Source organism: Thunnus albacares, chromosome 17 (assembly GCF_914725855.1).
Source record: "Thunnus albacares chromosome 17, fThuAlb1.1, whole genome shotgun sequence".
Classification (NCBI taxonomy): Eukaryota; Metazoa; Chordata; class Actinopteri; order Scombriformes; family Scombridae; genus Thunnus; species Thunnus albacares.
In genome coordinates this window covers 23,430,474-23,448,657 of record NC_058122.1, presented here as the reverse complement: position 1 = coordinate 23,448,657, position 18,184 = coordinate 23,430,474, and the positions used below count along the sequence as shown (strand labels likewise).

Genomic DNA, 18,184 nt, shown 5'->3' with positions numbered 1-18,184 from the left:
GCACAGTTGAACACAGTTCATTTCAACCTAAGTCCTTGATGTTTGTGTAACACCCTGACAGACTGGAGAGAATTATTTGACAGGAAAGGTGAGTGAATCATGAGAGAAATAAATCTTCAGGTTACTCTCTATGTCAGTTTTCTGCCTTCTTATAGCACCAAAAGCAGTGTTTCACCTCTTTTTTTTAATTTTCTCTGTTCTATCACAACACAAAGATTCTCCTCTCAGGATGTGTTTTGAGAACTACACTACATGGCCAAAAGTATACGGACACAACTTTGTGGCAAAAGTTTGAGGAAGACCTGTTTCAACATGGTAACACAAAGCCGGGTTTGTAGAATGTTTTTTCCCAGTCTGGTGTGGAAGAACTGGGAAACTAGCCTGCCAAGAGCTCTGACCTCAATCTCATTCAACACCTTTGGGATGAACTGGAACGCTGACTGTGAGCCAGACCTTATGGCACAACATAAGTGCCCGATCACGGATGTCCTTGTGGCTGAATGGGAGGAAATCCCTGACACCAAGTTCCAAAATCTGGTGGAAAGTCTTCCCAGAAAAGTGGAAGCAAGTGATTAAAGCCCATAGTTTTGGAATAGCATGTTCAGCTATCACATATTGGTGTAACGTCCAGGTGTCCACATACTTTTGGCCATATAGTGAATGTCTAGTCATCATGCCCTATATCTGTGCAGAGGTATGAGGTAAGACTGTAGTTTGTGGTGTTGTTCTGCTGGATTCAATTATGCTGAAGTGTGTTTCTAATATCTTTGTTTCTCCACATATGTAAATACGGTGGACAAAATATTGGAAACACCTTTCCAAATACAGCACTGGAGTTCAAAACAAGACCACCACAGAATACAGGCTCAAAACTTGCCCGAGGACTGGATCAATACATAAACAACCAAAGAAGTCTCAGTAAAAATCAAGAGATTTTTACACATCTGGCTGTAATGTTCTAGTGTCCATATACTTTTGGCCATACACTGTAGTGTATGTTGTGCATATTGGAGAAAATGAGGAAATGTGTTACTTTCATTGCAAAGTCAGTGTCCATTCTTCCACACAGCATGTTGTACAACCATTAGACTCACTTTATTTAACATATTCAAGATTTCTAAGAATAAAAGAAAATCTGAAGTGTGATGGATCAATGGATAGAAGTGCCATTACACTATCTTAATCTTATGCAGCAGCTCCCCCTTGTGGACAAATATAACAAAACTGTGGCCTCTTCATTCAAAGAAGTAATGTTTTGTGACTGCTCACATAAACTAATCAAAAGTGCATATAAATACATTTTTACTAGATGAAATAACAATTCCAGCTTACTTGCTCCATCCTTGATTTCTGTTTCCCCTGAATCAACATGTATTATCAACATCCTGTTTACTTTTCTCTCTGATTTCCTGTATGGCCCTCCAGCTGTGCTCCAGACTCTGCCTCAACTCTGCCAGATCCCTCCTAATGTCCTCAAGGAGATCCAGCTTTGAAAGTTTTCTGTCAATAGATGAGAGCAGCTCCTCTCCAGCCTCCCTGACGACAGGCTCTTGCTCTGCAGGACAGTCAGGTTCAGCCGGCTGTAATGACCCCATGCTTTGCTCCCACAAAGCCTCAAAGTATGAGTCAATGAAAGTTTCCAGTTCTTCCAGGCTGCTGTCGCCCCACTGGTTGATCAGCGCCTGCAGGCCTCCAGACTCAGTCAGCCTCCTGAGTGTGTTCTCTCTTAGTGCAGGATGGCAGAGTGAATGCATGTTAACAATGTTTTCCTCTGTAAGCATCCTGTGTTGTGTTTGAGGTAAAACCAAAACCACTGCTGAATGTTTGGGTGAGAACAGGTGCACTCGGCTTTCACCGTTCAGTCGCAAGTGGCTGTGAGGATCATCAGTCGGGAACCAGACGGGCAGATTTACCATTAACATTTGTTGACCTGTTATAGTCCACCTCAGGGCGGAGAGTCCAGCCCGTCCTGTTCTTCCTGCTGGCAGGGCCACAGTCTGACCGTCTTCCTCTGCAACCTCTGAGCAGTTTAGTGGTGGACATGAAGTGGAAGCGGCTGATTCAGTCACTGTAAAAGGAAATAATAAGACCGGAGTGATTTCATGCGAGCCATAAAAAAACCAACCAATTCTTTAACAATTGTCTCCACCTGCCCTAACAGATAAACCTGCTTATCTCTCTGTTGCAGACAGACACTGCTACCTCATCTTTTACAACAAACCATATTTCATTTGATCCCTCCCCATGCTGCACCTGATATGACGTCTGATGTTATTCATTTTGTCAGATGTACGTGTTGCTTGTGTTTTGTATATTTCTCTGTTACATGCTTTCATATAGTAACTGATAATATATCACAGTGTTGCTCTATATAGTACATATTCTTCTATTGTTCTCATGTTTACATCCTGTTTCAGTAACTGTTTTAATTTTATATCTTTTGTGAGGTTGAATTTGTATTTTTTTTATAGCTCATTTGCATTCTGGCACATTTATTGAAGCTATTCAGCGAAGTTGGAGCAGGACCACACCTCAATTACGCCACTACCGGCATTCCTATAAATACCACCTAACCCTATTTCTCTCTTCCTGTTTCTTCATGATTCTTCCTCTCCTTCGCAAGGGTCCTGAGGGGGTCCGCTGTCGCCCGGGTGCAGCGGCGGATTCCCCGTAAGCTTCCCCACAATGCAGTCAGCAACCGAAAGAACTATGCACATTAATTGTTTTCCTCAATAAATCAACCAAATGCATCTTGTTGATGGTGTGGTCCTTGCTAGTGAACAAAAAATTAAATACATAATTAGATACAATCCGCCAATATCGGATGATTATATCTGGTTATATCCAATTATATCAGTTTATATGTTTATTTGTCTTGAATCAAGTAAGATTTAAAACAATTTGTTGTGTTTCTTATAGTTATTTAGACTGTAGTTATTTAGTCGTATTAGGCTATTTTCTATTTGCAGTCATACTTACTTTTACTGTAATTTATTTAAGTTTACCAAATCAAATTTGAGGGATCATTCCACTGTGTTGTTTACAAAATGTGTATCTTATCTTTGTTAAAAATGCAGAATATTGTCATTATATGTGAAGTTTTTAAGCTGTGATAGAAAAGGGCCTCAAAAATAATCAAATTTTGGTCACACTCTAACTCACTCAAACATCCTGTTTCAGTGAGTCTCAAACTAAAATAAACTGTTTGTTTTGGGGGAAAAGAACATGAGTGCATTTACTTACACTCATGGGACATCTGACGTCTGCCGGTCATGAGCATCCTTAAAACCCTTTTACACGGTGTCACTGTGTCGGCCTGCTGCTCTCGTGCTGAATAAACACTTCTCCCCATGTGATCACCTCTGTGAAGAACAGCAAGCCTTTCTTCAACCAGCATCTCCTCTATCAGTTCGATTAGCTGGTTAACCTGAGCTCCGTCCCCCCGGTGTTTATTGTCCAGGACGTGGTATCTGTTCCCACACCTCTCAACAAGCCTCTGCAGCGGCTCTCCTTCGCCCTCGATGCGCTGCTCGATGCTCGTGTCTCCCAACCAGTCTCCGTAGCTGAACAGGACCATAGCTCTGCTCCACACGGGGCCTCCTCCCGCCTCCAGCTGTTTCTCCAAGGCTTCCCTGTTGGCGTCTTTGAATGAGGAGCTCACGTTGACAACCAGAACGATAGCGCAGGGCGAAGGAGCCAACAGGAGGTCAGAAGTCACAGGGAAGCAGCCTGGTGTGTCCAGCACTGTCACCACCTTGCCGCTGATTTCGGCTCGTTTTTCAGTGCAGGAAGTGGTTTGGCTTTCTGTTTCGAAGCACTCTCTGCTCAGGATGGTGTTTCCACAGGAGCTCTTGCCTGTTTTTCTGCCACCAACAAGCACTATTCTCAGCTCTGAGAGAGGGTTGACCTTCTCTGTTAGAGACATGGAGAACCAACAGCATTGCTAAATTAAATATTTCTGAAGATGAGAGTACAACAAGATCACACTGACATTGTTTATCACTTTTAAATGTATCTAACTCACCCAGCTGAGACCTCGCAATCTGCCTTTGTTTCTCCTTCTTCATCAGTCTCTCCTCGGCTCTCTCCTTATCTCTTCTCATCTTCCCCTCCAGCTGTTCCAACACATTCCTCTCCAATTCATAATGCCAGCCGCCGTCGCCGCCGACCACCATTTCCTCTATCTTCCCGATCAGTTCTCTCACCTGAAATCCGTCTCCTTTGGTTTTATTGTTCAGAACGTGATACCTGTTGCTGCATCTTTCAACAAGCCACCTCAGAGGCTCTCCTTCACTCTCGATGTATCGCTCAGTAGTCATGCCTCCCAACCAGTCCCCGAAACTAAACAACACGATGACGCGACTCCAGGTGTGTTCACTGATCAGCTCTAGGTGCTCCTGCACTGCTCTCCTATACGTTTCGGTGAAGGCTCTGTCCACACGGATCACCAGCAGGAAGACATGCGGCCCCGGAGGACAGAGAGACAAACTGAGAAGGATCTCCCTCCGGTCGAAGATGGGGCTCTCGTCACAGAAGTAGTTCATCCACCAGCCTGGTGTGTCCACCACAGTCACCTGTCGACCAAACACAACTCCTTCTCCGACCAGGCACTGAGCTGTTCTCCCGAGTCGCTGGCTGCTCTCTCTGCCTAGGATGGTGTTCAGTGCTGAGGTCTTCCCAGAACCCTTTGCACCCACCAACACAATCCTGATGTTAGTAATGGGCCTCAACCTCTCTGAAAGAATGGAAGTTGGAAATGTACAAATATGTGAGTATTTTTCTGTGTCCAGCTGCGGTTATCTCTACACACCTGAAAGTACACATGTCAATCAACACTTTCAAAATAAAAGCGCACCACACTTGTAAGAAATATCCCTCATTTTTAAAAACCAAAATGATCTGATCCCGACGGGCCAGAGTGCAAGGTCCCGATCAACGCTGCTTGCGGCTTTAATTTGGTATGTTTTTCAAGCAAAACTTCTGTAATTTTCTTGTTGTCAACAAATCTGATAAAAGAAAAAAAACAACAATGAACTGATCCTACTAACAAGTGTTGTCTCTGCTGTGTCTTATTCTTCTGTGCCATAAAGCACCATTGTTGTCCGAAAACAATTAAAACAAATCACACCATTGCAGTGGGTGACATTGTACCTCACGGTAGTAAAACATAGGCACTGTAGTTTACTTTGATTCAATCCCACAGTCCTGCTGCTGTAAATACTCACTAGAACACATCCACAGTGCAAAACTGCAGTGCCCTGCTGTTGTAGTCTTCATTTTGCCTTTTTTTTTAATCCTTCTAGCTTTAAGTCAAAGGCAAAACAATGGCTACTAGACAGAGTTCCTGAATAGATTGATAGTATCTTAATATGTTTTTTTATGTCTAGACTTTGATTCACCTTTTTATCATTGCGTCACACAGCTGTTGTCTCCTCTGATGTGATGTTCTTTGAGTCTATGTTCATCCCTGAAAACATTTTATCGATTCTTTGCTCTTGGGATTCAATTGTCTGTGTTTGGTGCTTGTTTTGTGATATTTCTCCATGGCAGACAATGAACTCCTGTCTCTGTCTTGCTGAATGGTTGAAGGTCTGTGAAAATACCGGCGACGACGATGGAAATAAGTCTAGGACTTTATCGTTCTGTTCCCGGCAAAGTTTGTTGTATTAACATAAACCTAAAGAGCTTTTTTTAAATGTTTACATCCTCAGTAGGAACCAATGGGCTTGGAGCTGGTTGCCACAGACAGTGAAGTCAGAAGAGATGAACTAACACATCGTTGGTTTTGGTCTTTTCATGGGATTTGTTCACAATAACAACAAATGTAGAATATCACCAACCTTATCATTTAATGTCTACACATATTTGGTCTGAAAATCCCTTTTACCAGGTTTCTATTTGAAAGGATTGAGGACACGGGTAGTAATGCTTTTTATGGCTGCAGCAACATTATGTTTGGAATAAATTAAACAACTGTTGATAGCGGCAACAGCAATACCAATTAGTTTGAGCACCATCTAGTGCCGTTTGATTGACTGGATATTTCTGTGAAGTGTTAATCAAAGCAAAATATTGAATATTTTACCTTTAATAACCAAAATAAGCAAAACATTCATCGTTAAACTTACCTCGCATGACAGATCTGTGTTTTTTTACTTTCATAAACCTCTGCTGAGCCCTCTCCTCCACTCCTCTTTTCTCCTCTGCGTTCACCTGTAAAATGCTTTCCTGCATCTCAAACACCCTGTTTCCATTTTCCGTGACAAGTTGCTGTATCTTCACCAGCAGCTCTGTGACTTCGGTCTCATCGCTCAAGATAACACTGTGACACCTCTGGTTGCACTTCTCACTGAGCCAGCGCAGGGCCTTCCCCCCCGACTCTACATGCTCCTCTGCTTGTGTGTGTTTAGACCTGTCAGCTGAGGTGAAGACAACCACACAGTGACTCCAAACCCTCTCACCCAGCAGGGCCACATGCTCCTCCACAGCCCTGCGACGCTTCTCAGAGAAGTTTGAGCTCGCCTTGACTGTGATCAGGAATACATGTGGGCCCGGTGAGCACAGAGAGACGCTGCTCACGATCTCCCTCTTCACCAGCTCAGATGTGTCCTGGGAGCTGAAGTCACACCACCAGCTGGGAGTGTCCACCACTGTGAGCCATCGTCCGGCCACCGCACCCAGCCTCCGGGAACAGGAAGTCCTCTCCTTGGTGACGAACTCCTCTTTGCCCAGGATTAAGTTGCCCACAGAACTCTTCCCAGAGTTTCTGCCACCAAGAAGCACAATCTTTAACTGTGATGTACACCAGCCGTCCCCTAACACAGAAAAGCACATTAACAAACAGGGAAGAAAAGAGGGAAAAAGAGGCAAATTAGCTGCTTAATTCTCATTTTAATTCTCATATATGTGTAGAAAACATTCATACCATGAGAAAACAATGAGAAAAATGTATGCAGCTGAAATTATGAATCCAATAGTTGATGAAACTACTTAATCTGCAGTGATTTTGATAATCAATTAAGCGATTTTTAAAGCAAAAATACCTGAAATTCATTGCTTCCAGATTATAAAACCGAACTGTCGTATTTATTATATAATAGAAAATTGAATATCTTTGAGTTTCAGGCTATTTTTCAAGCAATTTAAATGTATCTGACAAATTATTATCTGTGATTTTTTTACTATCGTCTGACGTTTTGTAGACATTAACATTTTAGACATCAATTAATTGAGAAAATAATCAGAAGATTAACCGATAATGGAAATATTTATTAGATGCAGCCCTAAAAATGCACAAAATTAGGCCTAAAATGACATTACACAACAAGAAAGTACAGAGATGGCTCTGTTTTGTCTAATAAAATAAATATTATAAATGGAATAAATTATAACATTCCCTTAAATCCTTAAATTCTTAAATGTCTTGACAGTAATATAAATAATAAATCAATATATGATTAATCAGTGGGACTACAATGCACCAAAAAAGATCAATAATCCAGTGGCAAAAAATATCTGTAATAAATCAACTCTGGTAAACTTGAAATTGAATATTATGACAATAACTACATTGCTAAATTGCTTTGATTTTCATAACTATACCTTCAAATTGAACACCAACACTATCACAGATGTAATACAGCTACTACGAGACATCAGGAATCAAGACTTACATGCTGCCAGATCGCTGGATGCCATCTCTCATGTTTTAACACATGTTTCTGTGCACTTTGTGAACAAAGCTCGCTGTAGAAGGAATGATAGCAGAAATTCCTGTTTTATGTGTTTATGAGTCTGAAGGTTGTCTGTAATGAGTAATCAAACCCACATGCAGCAGACAGTAAGAACCACACCTCTCAGCAGCAGGTCTACAGTCCACTCTGAAGAGGAACATAACAGCATTTATCATTTACCAAACACAGACAGATAGTAGAGAACATTCTGTGAAAACCCTGAGTGATTAACAGCAAGTACTCAGATCCTTTGCTTAAGTAAAAATAGCAATATCACAATAAATATCTCAATACAAATACTCCGTTACAAGTAAAAATCCTACATTTAAAATCAAATTTAGTGAAAGTATTATAAGCTAAATTTACTTAAAGCATTAGAAATAAAAGTACTCTGTCTGCAGTAAGGTCCAGTGACTGATACGTTTAATAAAGTACATTAATAATATCATCGTTTCTCCTCCAAAGTGAAGTGTTCCCTACATTTTACTGTTGCTGCTTGAGATGGAGCTAGTTTTAACTGCTTTATAGGGGTCTGAGGGGTCATGAGATGATAATTCAGGTATAGAGAAGAGGAAAAACCAAAGATCTGATACATAAATTTGGACAACAATCAACAATAAGGTAATATCATTTAAAACTGTAATCTGAAAAGTAACTGAGGCTGTCAAATAAACGTAGTGGAGTATAAAATACAATATTTCCCTCAGTAATGTAGTGGAGTGGAAGTATCAAGTCGCATAAAATAGAAATACTCACGTAACCCTTTTCAGGGACCATACAATACAGATAAACATTGTTACACGCACATTACGTAACAGATGTAACATGAGGTAATAACTGTTAGCTTTGTTACCACTCTTAAATTAGTTTATTTAATTGAATTAAATACCTTGATGGTTAAGTAATGTGACTTTTTTATTTTGTTTTGACTCATTCCCTGCAACCTATAGATGAGATGTTCCTGTTCCTCAATTATCTGGCACTAGGCTCACAACAGCAAGACCTTACTGACAGATATGAAATCCACCAGTCCACATCAGTCAGATCATCACAACATGGAGCAACTTTCTGTACACTGTCCATGGATCAAAGAGGATCTGGATACCAGTGGAGAAAATACCTTTTACCAGCAGAGTTCAAGGACTATGCTAGTGATCTATCCTCACCTCTCCTCCAAAGTGAAGAGTTCCCTGCATATAAGTCTCACTGTACTCTCAAAGGGCTGCTTGGAGTTGCTCCACACGGGACTGTGACCTTCATCTCGCCATTGTATGCCGGATCTATCAGTGACAAACAGATCATGTGAGAGTCTGGAATTCTGTCCCCGTTAAGACCTGGGACGGCCATCATGGTTGACAGAGGGTTCCTTGTTGATGAGTTTGTTCCTTGTAAAGTCTATAGGCCGACATTTCTCTCTGCCTGTGACATCAGAGAGACTCAGGCCATTGCAAGCCTCAGGGTGCATGTGGTCGCGTGTCATACACCAAGTGATGGACAACAAGTTATTCAATACAGAGATCCAACTCTGGCAACTATCAAAACAGACAGGTAAAGACAAAGAAGCCAGTGTTAGACTTTGAATTGTACATAGCACTTATTTGCAGGTAAAGGTTACAAAGACTGTATATTACGCAGTCATGTAGTGTGTAAATAGCTATATAATCATCTTTATATACTGTGTATACTAAGCTAAAATCTGTTCTATATTGTTAGATTTGTTGAATATTGATTTCTTGAAATACAGTCACTTCACTTATTCTGTCTGCAGCAAAGAGGTCAGTGTAGACTTGATACTGTAGAGCAGTTTTTTGACATCTGTATATACAGATTTCAGGTAAATCTTACACAAAATAACGTATATTACAATTATGTAAAGTCTGTAAATAGAAATGATCTGTATTTACTTACATGACATCGTTTTTATGTTGTTGAAGTCATTGAATATTGATTTCTTGAAATACAATAACTTTGTTCAGTTTAATTCAACATTGTTCCTTGCCCACCTGTCAGTTCTGAAAAACGCCATGGGCACATCCCAGCTCTCTTATTTGAAATTTCCTCGCTCCTCGATCCTCACTTGAACCAGAAGTCGCTCTGGTCCACCATCTTGAAGGACAAGTCAGAGCAACTTCCAGTATAGTGCATAGTCCAGAACTATTTTGATCAGCGTTTTTCGGACTCAGTGTTTATATTCACAGGTGGCTCCAAAGATCTTGATATAGGGTGTCCAGGTGCAGCAGTATATATCCCAGTGAGTGAGTCATATATTAAGAAAATGGTATCAGACCATTAGTCAGTTCATACCACAGAGTAATTGGCATTACTATTGGCCCTGCAGAGGTTAGAGCAGAAGGAAATAAGTAACACCGTTATTGCATCTGACAGCTTTTCACCAATAACAAGCATCAGATCTGGCAGATCGTTATTTAGAACAGATATTATCAATGAAATATTCCTTATGATGTACAGGATGGAGATTGAGGGTCTCTACAAGCTTCCTTTGGGTTCCTGCTCATGTTGGTGTGGAGGGAAGTGAGCAGGTGGATATTCTGGCAAAACAAACACTCACAATGAAGCATGTAGACCTAAAAGTTAAGCCATTAAGCAAAGTTGAAGCTAAGACATTCATTGGGACAAATGCACAATCAGTATGGCAGGAGTGCTGGGATGATAATGAAACTGGAAGACATCTATATAATGCTGGTAGGATGGTGGGCTGGAGACAAAGGGAAGAAAATGTCATTAATCATCTGAGAATAGGTCATATAGGTCTCAACTATACATTATATTAAATAGGCAAGCACCCAATTGGAAAATGCACACACTGTATCCAACCAGAGACAGTCAAACATTTACTACTTCATTGTAGAAAATACAATATCAAAAGAAATCACCTACTTCAGTCACTAAGGAAAGTAAAACACCATGACTTTTCATTCTCAGGTCACTTGGAGAAAACAGCAAACAAGATATACTGTGATATTATCACGTTTTTTAAAGAAACTGGTTTAGCTAAAACAATCTAGAGGCTTTTTTAATTCCTACATAATCTCTTGTCCAATTGATGGCGGTAATGCGTCTCTAAACTGGTTTGTCAACCGCCAATAAACACTAAAGAAGAAGAAGAAGGAGTACGCATGCGCACTCCCGCGGCCAGGCAGGACGCCGGCTCACTGTTACACAAGCAACTGAGCTACGCACCAAATCACACCGAGCGCTGGTGACAACGCTGAGGAAAAAACAATAACGATGGGGGTGACAATTAAAGTCGAATACTGGTAGCTATATCTTTTTTTATTATACTCATTTTCATTTTGTTTAAATGCTTAATTAATCTGCTTCTGCTGGTGTCTTTTTCCGTCCCGTAAATCCCAGTTTAAAGACGGCTATTAGACGTTACTGTAGATTAGCTGCTATTAGCTGGCGGCTAAAATGAGCTTATATTGACTTTGCAGCACTGGGTAGAAACACAGTGTGTCCTGCTCTTGTATTTTTTTTTAATACATGTGTTTTTCTTCCATCTAGTGGAGCATGAGGATACGAACCCCGCTATCAGGAGCTCGCCCGGGTTGTTAAGGGTGAGTTTCCCGATGCGGCTGTGTCAGGCTTCGTGGGAAGAAAAAGTAAGTATTGTTTCAGATTAATCAATGATTGAACTCTTACCGAAGATGTGTTAATGTTTGATACTAACATTTGACCTTAATGTGTTACTTTGTTGCTATTACTTATGGCAAAGATCATTCCTGAAAGCATGCAGATGATCTCACTTTATTTTCTCTTTTGTTTTTATAGGCAGCTTTGAGATCGAAATCAATGGGCAGCTTGTCTTCTCCAAGTTTGAGACTGGTGGCTTCCCATATGAGGATGACGTGAGTAACACATGCTTAAAGGACAGTTCACAATTTTTCCAAGTCTGTCTTAAAACAACAGTCAGGTTTACAAATGAACATTTGAAATGGGTTTTTCTTGCCATAACCATCCCTCCTGTTCATACTGGCCTTTAGAAGATCCACTCATAATGCACTTATAATGTAAATGATGGGACCAAAATCCACATACCTCCTTCTGTGCATAAATGTAAGCAAAGATGTCCTGTAATATGAAGCTTCAGTTGTCCAAATTAGTCAAATCAAGCAGGTATCTCATAACGTTGCGGTCTTTTTAATGCCAAAGTCCCTCTTTTTGTTCTAATCTTCCATAGCAGCTCAACAGGGAAACACTGTCTGAGGAAACACAGAGAGGGAATTTGATGCAAAAAAGACTGCTAATATGGCAGATATCCAATTGATATGACTAAGGCTGGTGTATGGGGGTGGGGGTGTAGGCGTGTTTGTGCTCTAGAACCTAACTGCTGTAAAACAAATCAGAAAATAACGTTAGCTTATTAGCTAGCTAGCTCGACCACAGTTGCTCTCTCTTGCTGGTGCTCTCAGCTCTCTCTCTCTCTCTTCGTCTTTTTTAAAATGAGTCAGGAAGCTGACAGCAAAGTGTAACTTTACTCTTAATGTTGTCAAACAGAGAGAAATGTCCTCCCTTCTTCCTAGTAACATTTTTGTCCTCCCTCAATGCAGGGTTTTACAGCTCTTATCAGTCTGATTGGCAGTTGTTATTGGCTACCGCAGCGTGTCGTCGGGTTGCGTTTCTCCATAAGTTGACTCTGGATCAACTTTCTCGCTGCAGACCGGTGCGGCGCCGCTGCAGCCAAAACCCCTTGCAGCCTAAACACACTGCGCCCAGTTCAAATGAATGGGAGGATTAGCGTTTTCGCCGCAATGCCTGATTTGGTCTGAATACAGCCTAACTAAAACTGCTGAAGCCTCATATAAGCTTCAGATCAACTTTTAAATGCATTTTTGCACAAACACTGTTGATTTTGGCCCCCCATCACTTACATCGAAAGCACATTTGAAGGGGATCTTTTAACAGCCAGTATGAACAGGAGGAACGATTACAGCGAGGAAAACCTCTTCCAGTGTTCATATGGACACCTGACTGTTGTTTTAAGACGCACTTGAAAAATTGTGAACCTATCCTTTAACACTCTCAAACCCCCTTTGAAATGTAAACCACTACCAAAAAAAACAGTTTCTGATATATGCTTTTTTTTGTTTCCTGCCACAGATCATGAACGCTGTCCAGGATGCATATGATGGGAAACCGGTACAGAAGATCACCAAAAGCCGTGCACCATGTGTCATCATGTAAATCTCCCTCCGTGTGTCTTTGCTCTCGCTTACCAGCAGCATCAAGACAAGCTAGTGCAGCTGTGTGTACTGCTACTACCACCTGTGGTATACCCTGACCCTGTTAACAAAGACTGGGATGAAACCTTAAATCCAACAGAGGTGCACTGTGACCACAAGCTCCTTTCTCTGATGCAGAGAGCGACCACCTAACCCTGCTCTGCCGTCTGGCTCCCCTCTCTGTTCTCGCTGTGGAGCTCCAGGCTGTTAATGATTACCGTAGCCTAAAATGTTAAAGCTATGGTATGATGAATCCATTCCTGGAATTTCCTTCTTCTAAGAGCAGAGACAGGGAGAAGATTTAGCAGAAGGGTTGGAAGGGAGCTCACTTTTCTTTTCCTACAGCCTCATTGTCTGACATTCTCTAACTGCCTAACTGTTTTCTTTTGTTTGTTTGTTTTTGTTGTTTATTCATCTTACATGCAATTAAGAATTATCATTGAATGCAAGGACAGGACATCATGATTGCACCTCATTTCTAAGCATAAAGGGAGAGACTCTGGGTTTCTGCCTCTGTACTATTCTGTATCTAAAGCATTTTTTTCTGAGATAACAATGTCAAATACTCTGACTGTGTGGGTTTTGAATAGCAAATCAACATCATAATCTGTGGTGGGTGGATGTAAAAGGAGAACTAAACTATTTTTATTTCTTAATCAAATTGGATTAGATTTAAATATTAAAATGATTGCTTGCAACACTGCCTTTGTGTGCAGCTGCTTAGCTCTATAAATTTTTTGTCCAGTCTGAATCTGTTTGGTATTCATTTTTTGGGTTGTTTTTTTTTTTTTTTTAATTTTTGTTCCTCTGTAAATCAAACTGGTCAGGTACTGGAGCGTTCATCAGTAGTGCTTCTGAAGACCACCACCCACTGGTCTGTCAGCTCACACTAATTCGATGTCAGCTCATTCTCCACAAATCATGTAATTGTTTACTCCGATGTCAAAAATGTAGTCTTTGAATAAAGGTAATGGTTGTTTAAGTGCTGTTGTTTGTCACTTTTTCATGATGTCAGTGTCTTTTCTTCTTCTTATTATTAATATTATTATGCACAAGTCTTCTGCACTTCTTCCCTAAAGATACAACTGTGTTAAATAACACGCCTGTACTTCCTAATTCCCAGCTGGTTGTGAGGGTGTGCTGGTTTACCATAGAGCCAGTCGCTTGGGTGCTATCTGCATGTTGATATTAAGAGTCTCCTGATACTGGTGATTAGCAACTTACAGTTACTTTGTACAAGTTAAACAGGTTTATCTATTTATGGTCAACAAAGCCTGCTCAGCAACTGTAGTTTTAGTTGTAGCAGCAGAGCTATTTAGCACATATTTCAAAATGAGAATTTAAGTCGAACTGTTATATCCAGTTGTTAAATAATTTGTTGAATGGTGCCTGAATTCTGAGTTAATGCTTGGGAGTTTTTTTTTGTCAACAAAATATCTCTTTCACAGGAGAAACACTAAATAACACCACATGTCCAGTCACTTTTAGGAAGCAGGAAAGATAAGGGTGGCGTTACTAACTTTGTGAAAATCCTGATTCAGTTCTGTTAGGGAATGATAAGTCATTTAGTCATGCAGTATTTTTGCCACATTGTTCACGCTAAGGGGCGCCAAATACAACAAAGACAACCATTTTCAGTCCAGCATCCCCCCCATCTCAAGCTGAGGGTACTGTCACAAAGAGGTCAAATTCTTCACATGTGCAGCAGCCTGACAAAACAGCAACAACCCCTTGAGGGTGGTTTCACAGTTTTGTTCTTCCACAAATTGATTTTCAAACAGGAAAGCAATGAGAATGTTTTTATTTATTTATATGAACAGCTCAGAACTCATACTCAGGTTGTAACTACATGCCACAAACATTATTAACCACTCAGAATTGTTGTAGTTTTGCCTTTTTAGCCAGAAAAAAAGCTTATATCATCTAAATTTGGAGCATGCTGAAAAGTGATGAGTCAGAGACCATGCAGCTCAAACATTTGATTTTGGAAGTGGAAATAGAAAATGAGAATCACTGATCATCCTCACTGAAATTGTTGATTATAATTAAAAAAAAAAAAAAAAAAAAAAGATGTCAGTCAGTCTGTGAAAAACACCAATTACTATTCTGGCCTGAATCTGAATAGTAATGTTGGTTTAATTCATGTTTTTATGTAAATGAAATGGAAGTTATAACAGCCCTCTCAGTATTCTAGCTAGTGATATATTTGTTCTACTTGTGTAGTTTAGTGTAGCACACTGTGACTAGGTGGGTCTTGGGTCCTGGCTCTGGCTCTCAGTGATAACTCACACCAGCCTGCTTGTTCTAATGCTGATAGACGTCATCTGCGCTGCTGTAGTTGGTCCTCCAATAAGAAGTTTGAAAAATGTTCAGCGCCTATAAAAAAAAAAGTATTCAAGTTTGACCTTTCAGATACATGTGTATTTATACTGCCGTCAATTAAAACCCCTCGACTACACTCAGGTGATCTCTGTTTCACTAATTACAGTATGTGGCTAAATCAATAGGCTGCACCAGTGATGATTTGTTGTTTTACTTTGACATTTAAGGGTCTTTTTCTATTGATCAGTGTCTCAGTGTTTGACTCAGTGTTGTAATACATTAAAACATGAATACTTTTCATTGCCATTGTAGCAATTTGATTTTTTTGTTGACAATGGTCATCAATGACATTTCAAATTTCACTTCTCATCATCTACAAGCACTGACTGACATGTCATGATATATTTCGGTCAGTTAGGTTTCCCTCTCAGCTTTTTCCTATCATCATCTTAGTTGCAGTTTATTACCAAGACAACTAAAAACTCCAAATCACACACCATCCACATGCCTGGTGCTTCATGTTATACATGCTTTAAGTTATATCCTTTCAAACTAGGTACTCTACCTTTCATATATTTTGATATTTTGCACATTTTTCAAATCCAGCACTGTGTAAAGCAATATTTCAAACTGTCAAAGTACTGTCACTTCGTGCTTTGCATTTAAGTAAAGCAACATATATGTGCAGACGTGTCTCTGTATGAAACAGCCATATGACATAAGACTGGGAGTGTCTGTATGCTGTATGTTGAGACACGTGCACACAGCAGATAGCTTCTACAGCATGTGATAACAAAACTGGTATTTCTGTGCATTGCCTTACTGTTTATTGGATACTGTTGTGAATGTGTCCATTAAAAAGAGAGAGCTTACCGCTGTCAATAAACTCTGACGAACCAGATCCAACTGACTCATGTGTGTTGTTTTCTCTCATACCAACTTTATTTACAACATTTAACCACTGAGAAAGTTTATCCCTCAAGCTGACCTGGCTTTAGCTTGGGGGTACAAATTTACCATATTTACACAAATTTACACAAAATTATGTTTTTTTTTCCTGACTTTTCTCTAGTTTTTGCTTTTATTGTTCCTTCTTCAACTTTTGATAACAAGTGGAGAAGGGGGGTCCATGGAGTTTGCTTTTTTGCAAAGTGTCGGTTTATTTTTGTTAATTGCAATACAGCAGTGAATGTGCTATTGGGTGCGTTTTGGTTTAAAGCAGATGATGGACAGACTGTCCTCACGGACACAGGACAGTCAGATGTTGATAGCTAGAGGTGGTAAATTTTTGGGGAGGGTCTCACGTGAGTGGGAAGAGGGGATTCATTTTTATATAAGTGCTCCTTAAACATGAAAGAGTTGCGTTAGAAGGTAATCCAATAATTATTATTAGCTACATCTCAAAGAGTAAAGGTTAATTTTGTATCATGGAACTGCAGGGGTTTACACAAGCTTAAAAAAATAAGACAGGTAATGAATAAGCTTAAGGATATGGACTCTAAAATTGTATTCCTACAAGAAACACATATTTTGGATGAGGAAGGTACTAAGATAAGGCAACGTTGAGCTGGAGCTGTATTTACAGCTTAATTTTCATCGCGAGCCAGAGGAGGCCTCTAATAAATATGAGACCAATAAGCTTGTTAAATTTTGACCTTAAAATATTATGCAAAATTTTAAAAAGACGAATACAAAACTTGATGCCAGGAATTATTGATAGAGACCAGAATGGATTTATAACTGGAAGGCATGGCTTTCATAATGTTAGAAGAGTATTAATTATTATTAATAATGGCAAAGAAACCTCATATACAGCTCTTCTATCATTGGATGCAGAGAAGGCCTTTAATAGGGTTAAATGGCCCTAACAGTTCATTGTTCTGGAAAGGTTTGGGTTTGGAGAAAATGGGTTCATCTGATATATAAAAAGCCAACAGCAGAAATTTTGACAAATAGGAATTTTTCACAACCAATTAATATTAAAAGAGGCTGCTGCTAAGGTCGTCCACTGTGCCCATTGCTGTTCACTTTAGCAATCAAAGCTTTTGCACTAACAGTACGATTAAACCCACAAATTTATGGAATAACAGCTGGACAGACTGAACACAAGTTAGCACTATATGCTGATGATATAATCTTATTTATTACAAAATTAAACAAATCAATTCCAGCTTTACAACAGTTAATAAGAACATTTGGTGACATTTCAGGATATGCAGTGAATAAAACAAAGTCAGCAATATTACCTCTTAGTGAAAATGAAAGGAATCCAAATTCTGAAGTGATCCAATTTAATGTGGTAGAACAATTCATCTACTTGGGGATACGACTAATTATGGACCTTTGATGGAAGGAATTAATGACTCATTTAATACCTGGATATCCCTACCTGTTTCAGTAACAACTACCTTTTTCAAAACATTCCTCTGCCACCACCAACAGATTTGTTTTCAAACATCAAAAAAGTATTTGTGGGATTTATGTGGAACAATAGAAGGGCAAGGCTTCATTTGTCTCTGTCATATTTTCCATTAGATCCATTTACTGGGCTGCACAACTGAGGTCCATTATGTTCTATTTCTCAACCTTTGACACTCCCCGTTGGACAGAAATGAAATCCTATGATCTAAAACTGCCTGTTCCCATATATATATACTCTGACACAGAGAACAAACTAAAAAGGCAGACAGGCAATCCAATCATTAAACGTATGATTTAAATCTGCTACGATGTAAGAAGCTATATAAAAGAAAAGTCCAATATGGGGTTATTAGTTTTTTATACCAGGAAGAGCAGATACTACATTTAAACTCTGGGCTTCTAAAGGGCTTGAAAAGATTCAAGATCTGTATCTAACAAATTCTGATGTTATGATGTATTTTGAAG

The 18,184-nt window shown here is 39.8% G+C and overlaps 2 protein-coding genes across 2 annotated transcripts; one reads left to right on the top strand and one right to left on the bottom strand.

Annotated features, from left to right (window-relative positions):
- Nucleotides 1–1,089: 1,089 nt before the first annotated feature.
- Nucleotides 1,090–9,597, bottom strand: si:ch211-214j24.15 (GTPase IMAP family member 8). The gene is made up of 7 exons (XM_044332143.1): nucleotides 8,900–9,597; nucleotides 7,854–7,880; nucleotides 7,674–7,746; nucleotides 6,129–6,815; nucleotides 4,025–4,735; nucleotides 3,244–3,912; nucleotides 1,090–2,068 (listed from the first exon to the last, which is right to left on the bottom strand). The coding sequence occupies exons 3-7, from the start codon at nucleotides 7,696–7,698 to the stop codon at nucleotides 1,365–1,367; spliced, it is 2,796 nt and encodes a 931-aa protein (XP_044188078.1). The 5' UTR covers nucleotides 7,699–7,746; nucleotides 7,854–7,880; nucleotides 8,900–9,597; the 3' UTR covers nucleotides 1,090–1,364.
- A 1,274-nt stretch (nucleotides 9,598–10,871) lies between these two features.
- Nucleotides 10,872–13,958, top strand: LOC122967471 (migration and invasion enhancer 1-like). The gene is made up of 4 exons (XM_044332144.1): nucleotides 10,872–11,011; nucleotides 11,259–11,356; nucleotides 11,526–11,602; nucleotides 12,855–13,958. Exons 1-4 carry the CDS (start codon nucleotides 10,983–10,985, stop codon nucleotides 12,936–12,938), a joined length of 288 nt encoding a protein of 95 aa, XP_044188079.1. The 5' UTR covers nucleotides 10,872–10,982; the 3' UTR covers nucleotides 12,939–13,958.
- The last annotated feature ends 4,226 nt before the right edge of the window (nucleotides 13,959–18,184 follow it).

Excerpts from the sequence above, each read along its gene's own strand:
- si:ch211-214j24.15 (XM_044332143.1), bottom strand. The coding sequence starts at position 7,698 with ATGGCATCCAGCGATCTGGCAGCAT. Across the intron at positions 4,736-6,128 it reads ACACAGATCTGTCATGCGAG|AGAGGTTGAGGCCCATTACT; the intron begins GTAAGTTTAACG and ends CCATTCTTTCAG. Across the intron at positions 2,069-3,243 it reads ACGTCAGATGTCCCATGAGT|TGACTGAATCAGCCGCTTCC; the intron begins GTAAGTAAATGC and ends TTCCTTTTACAG.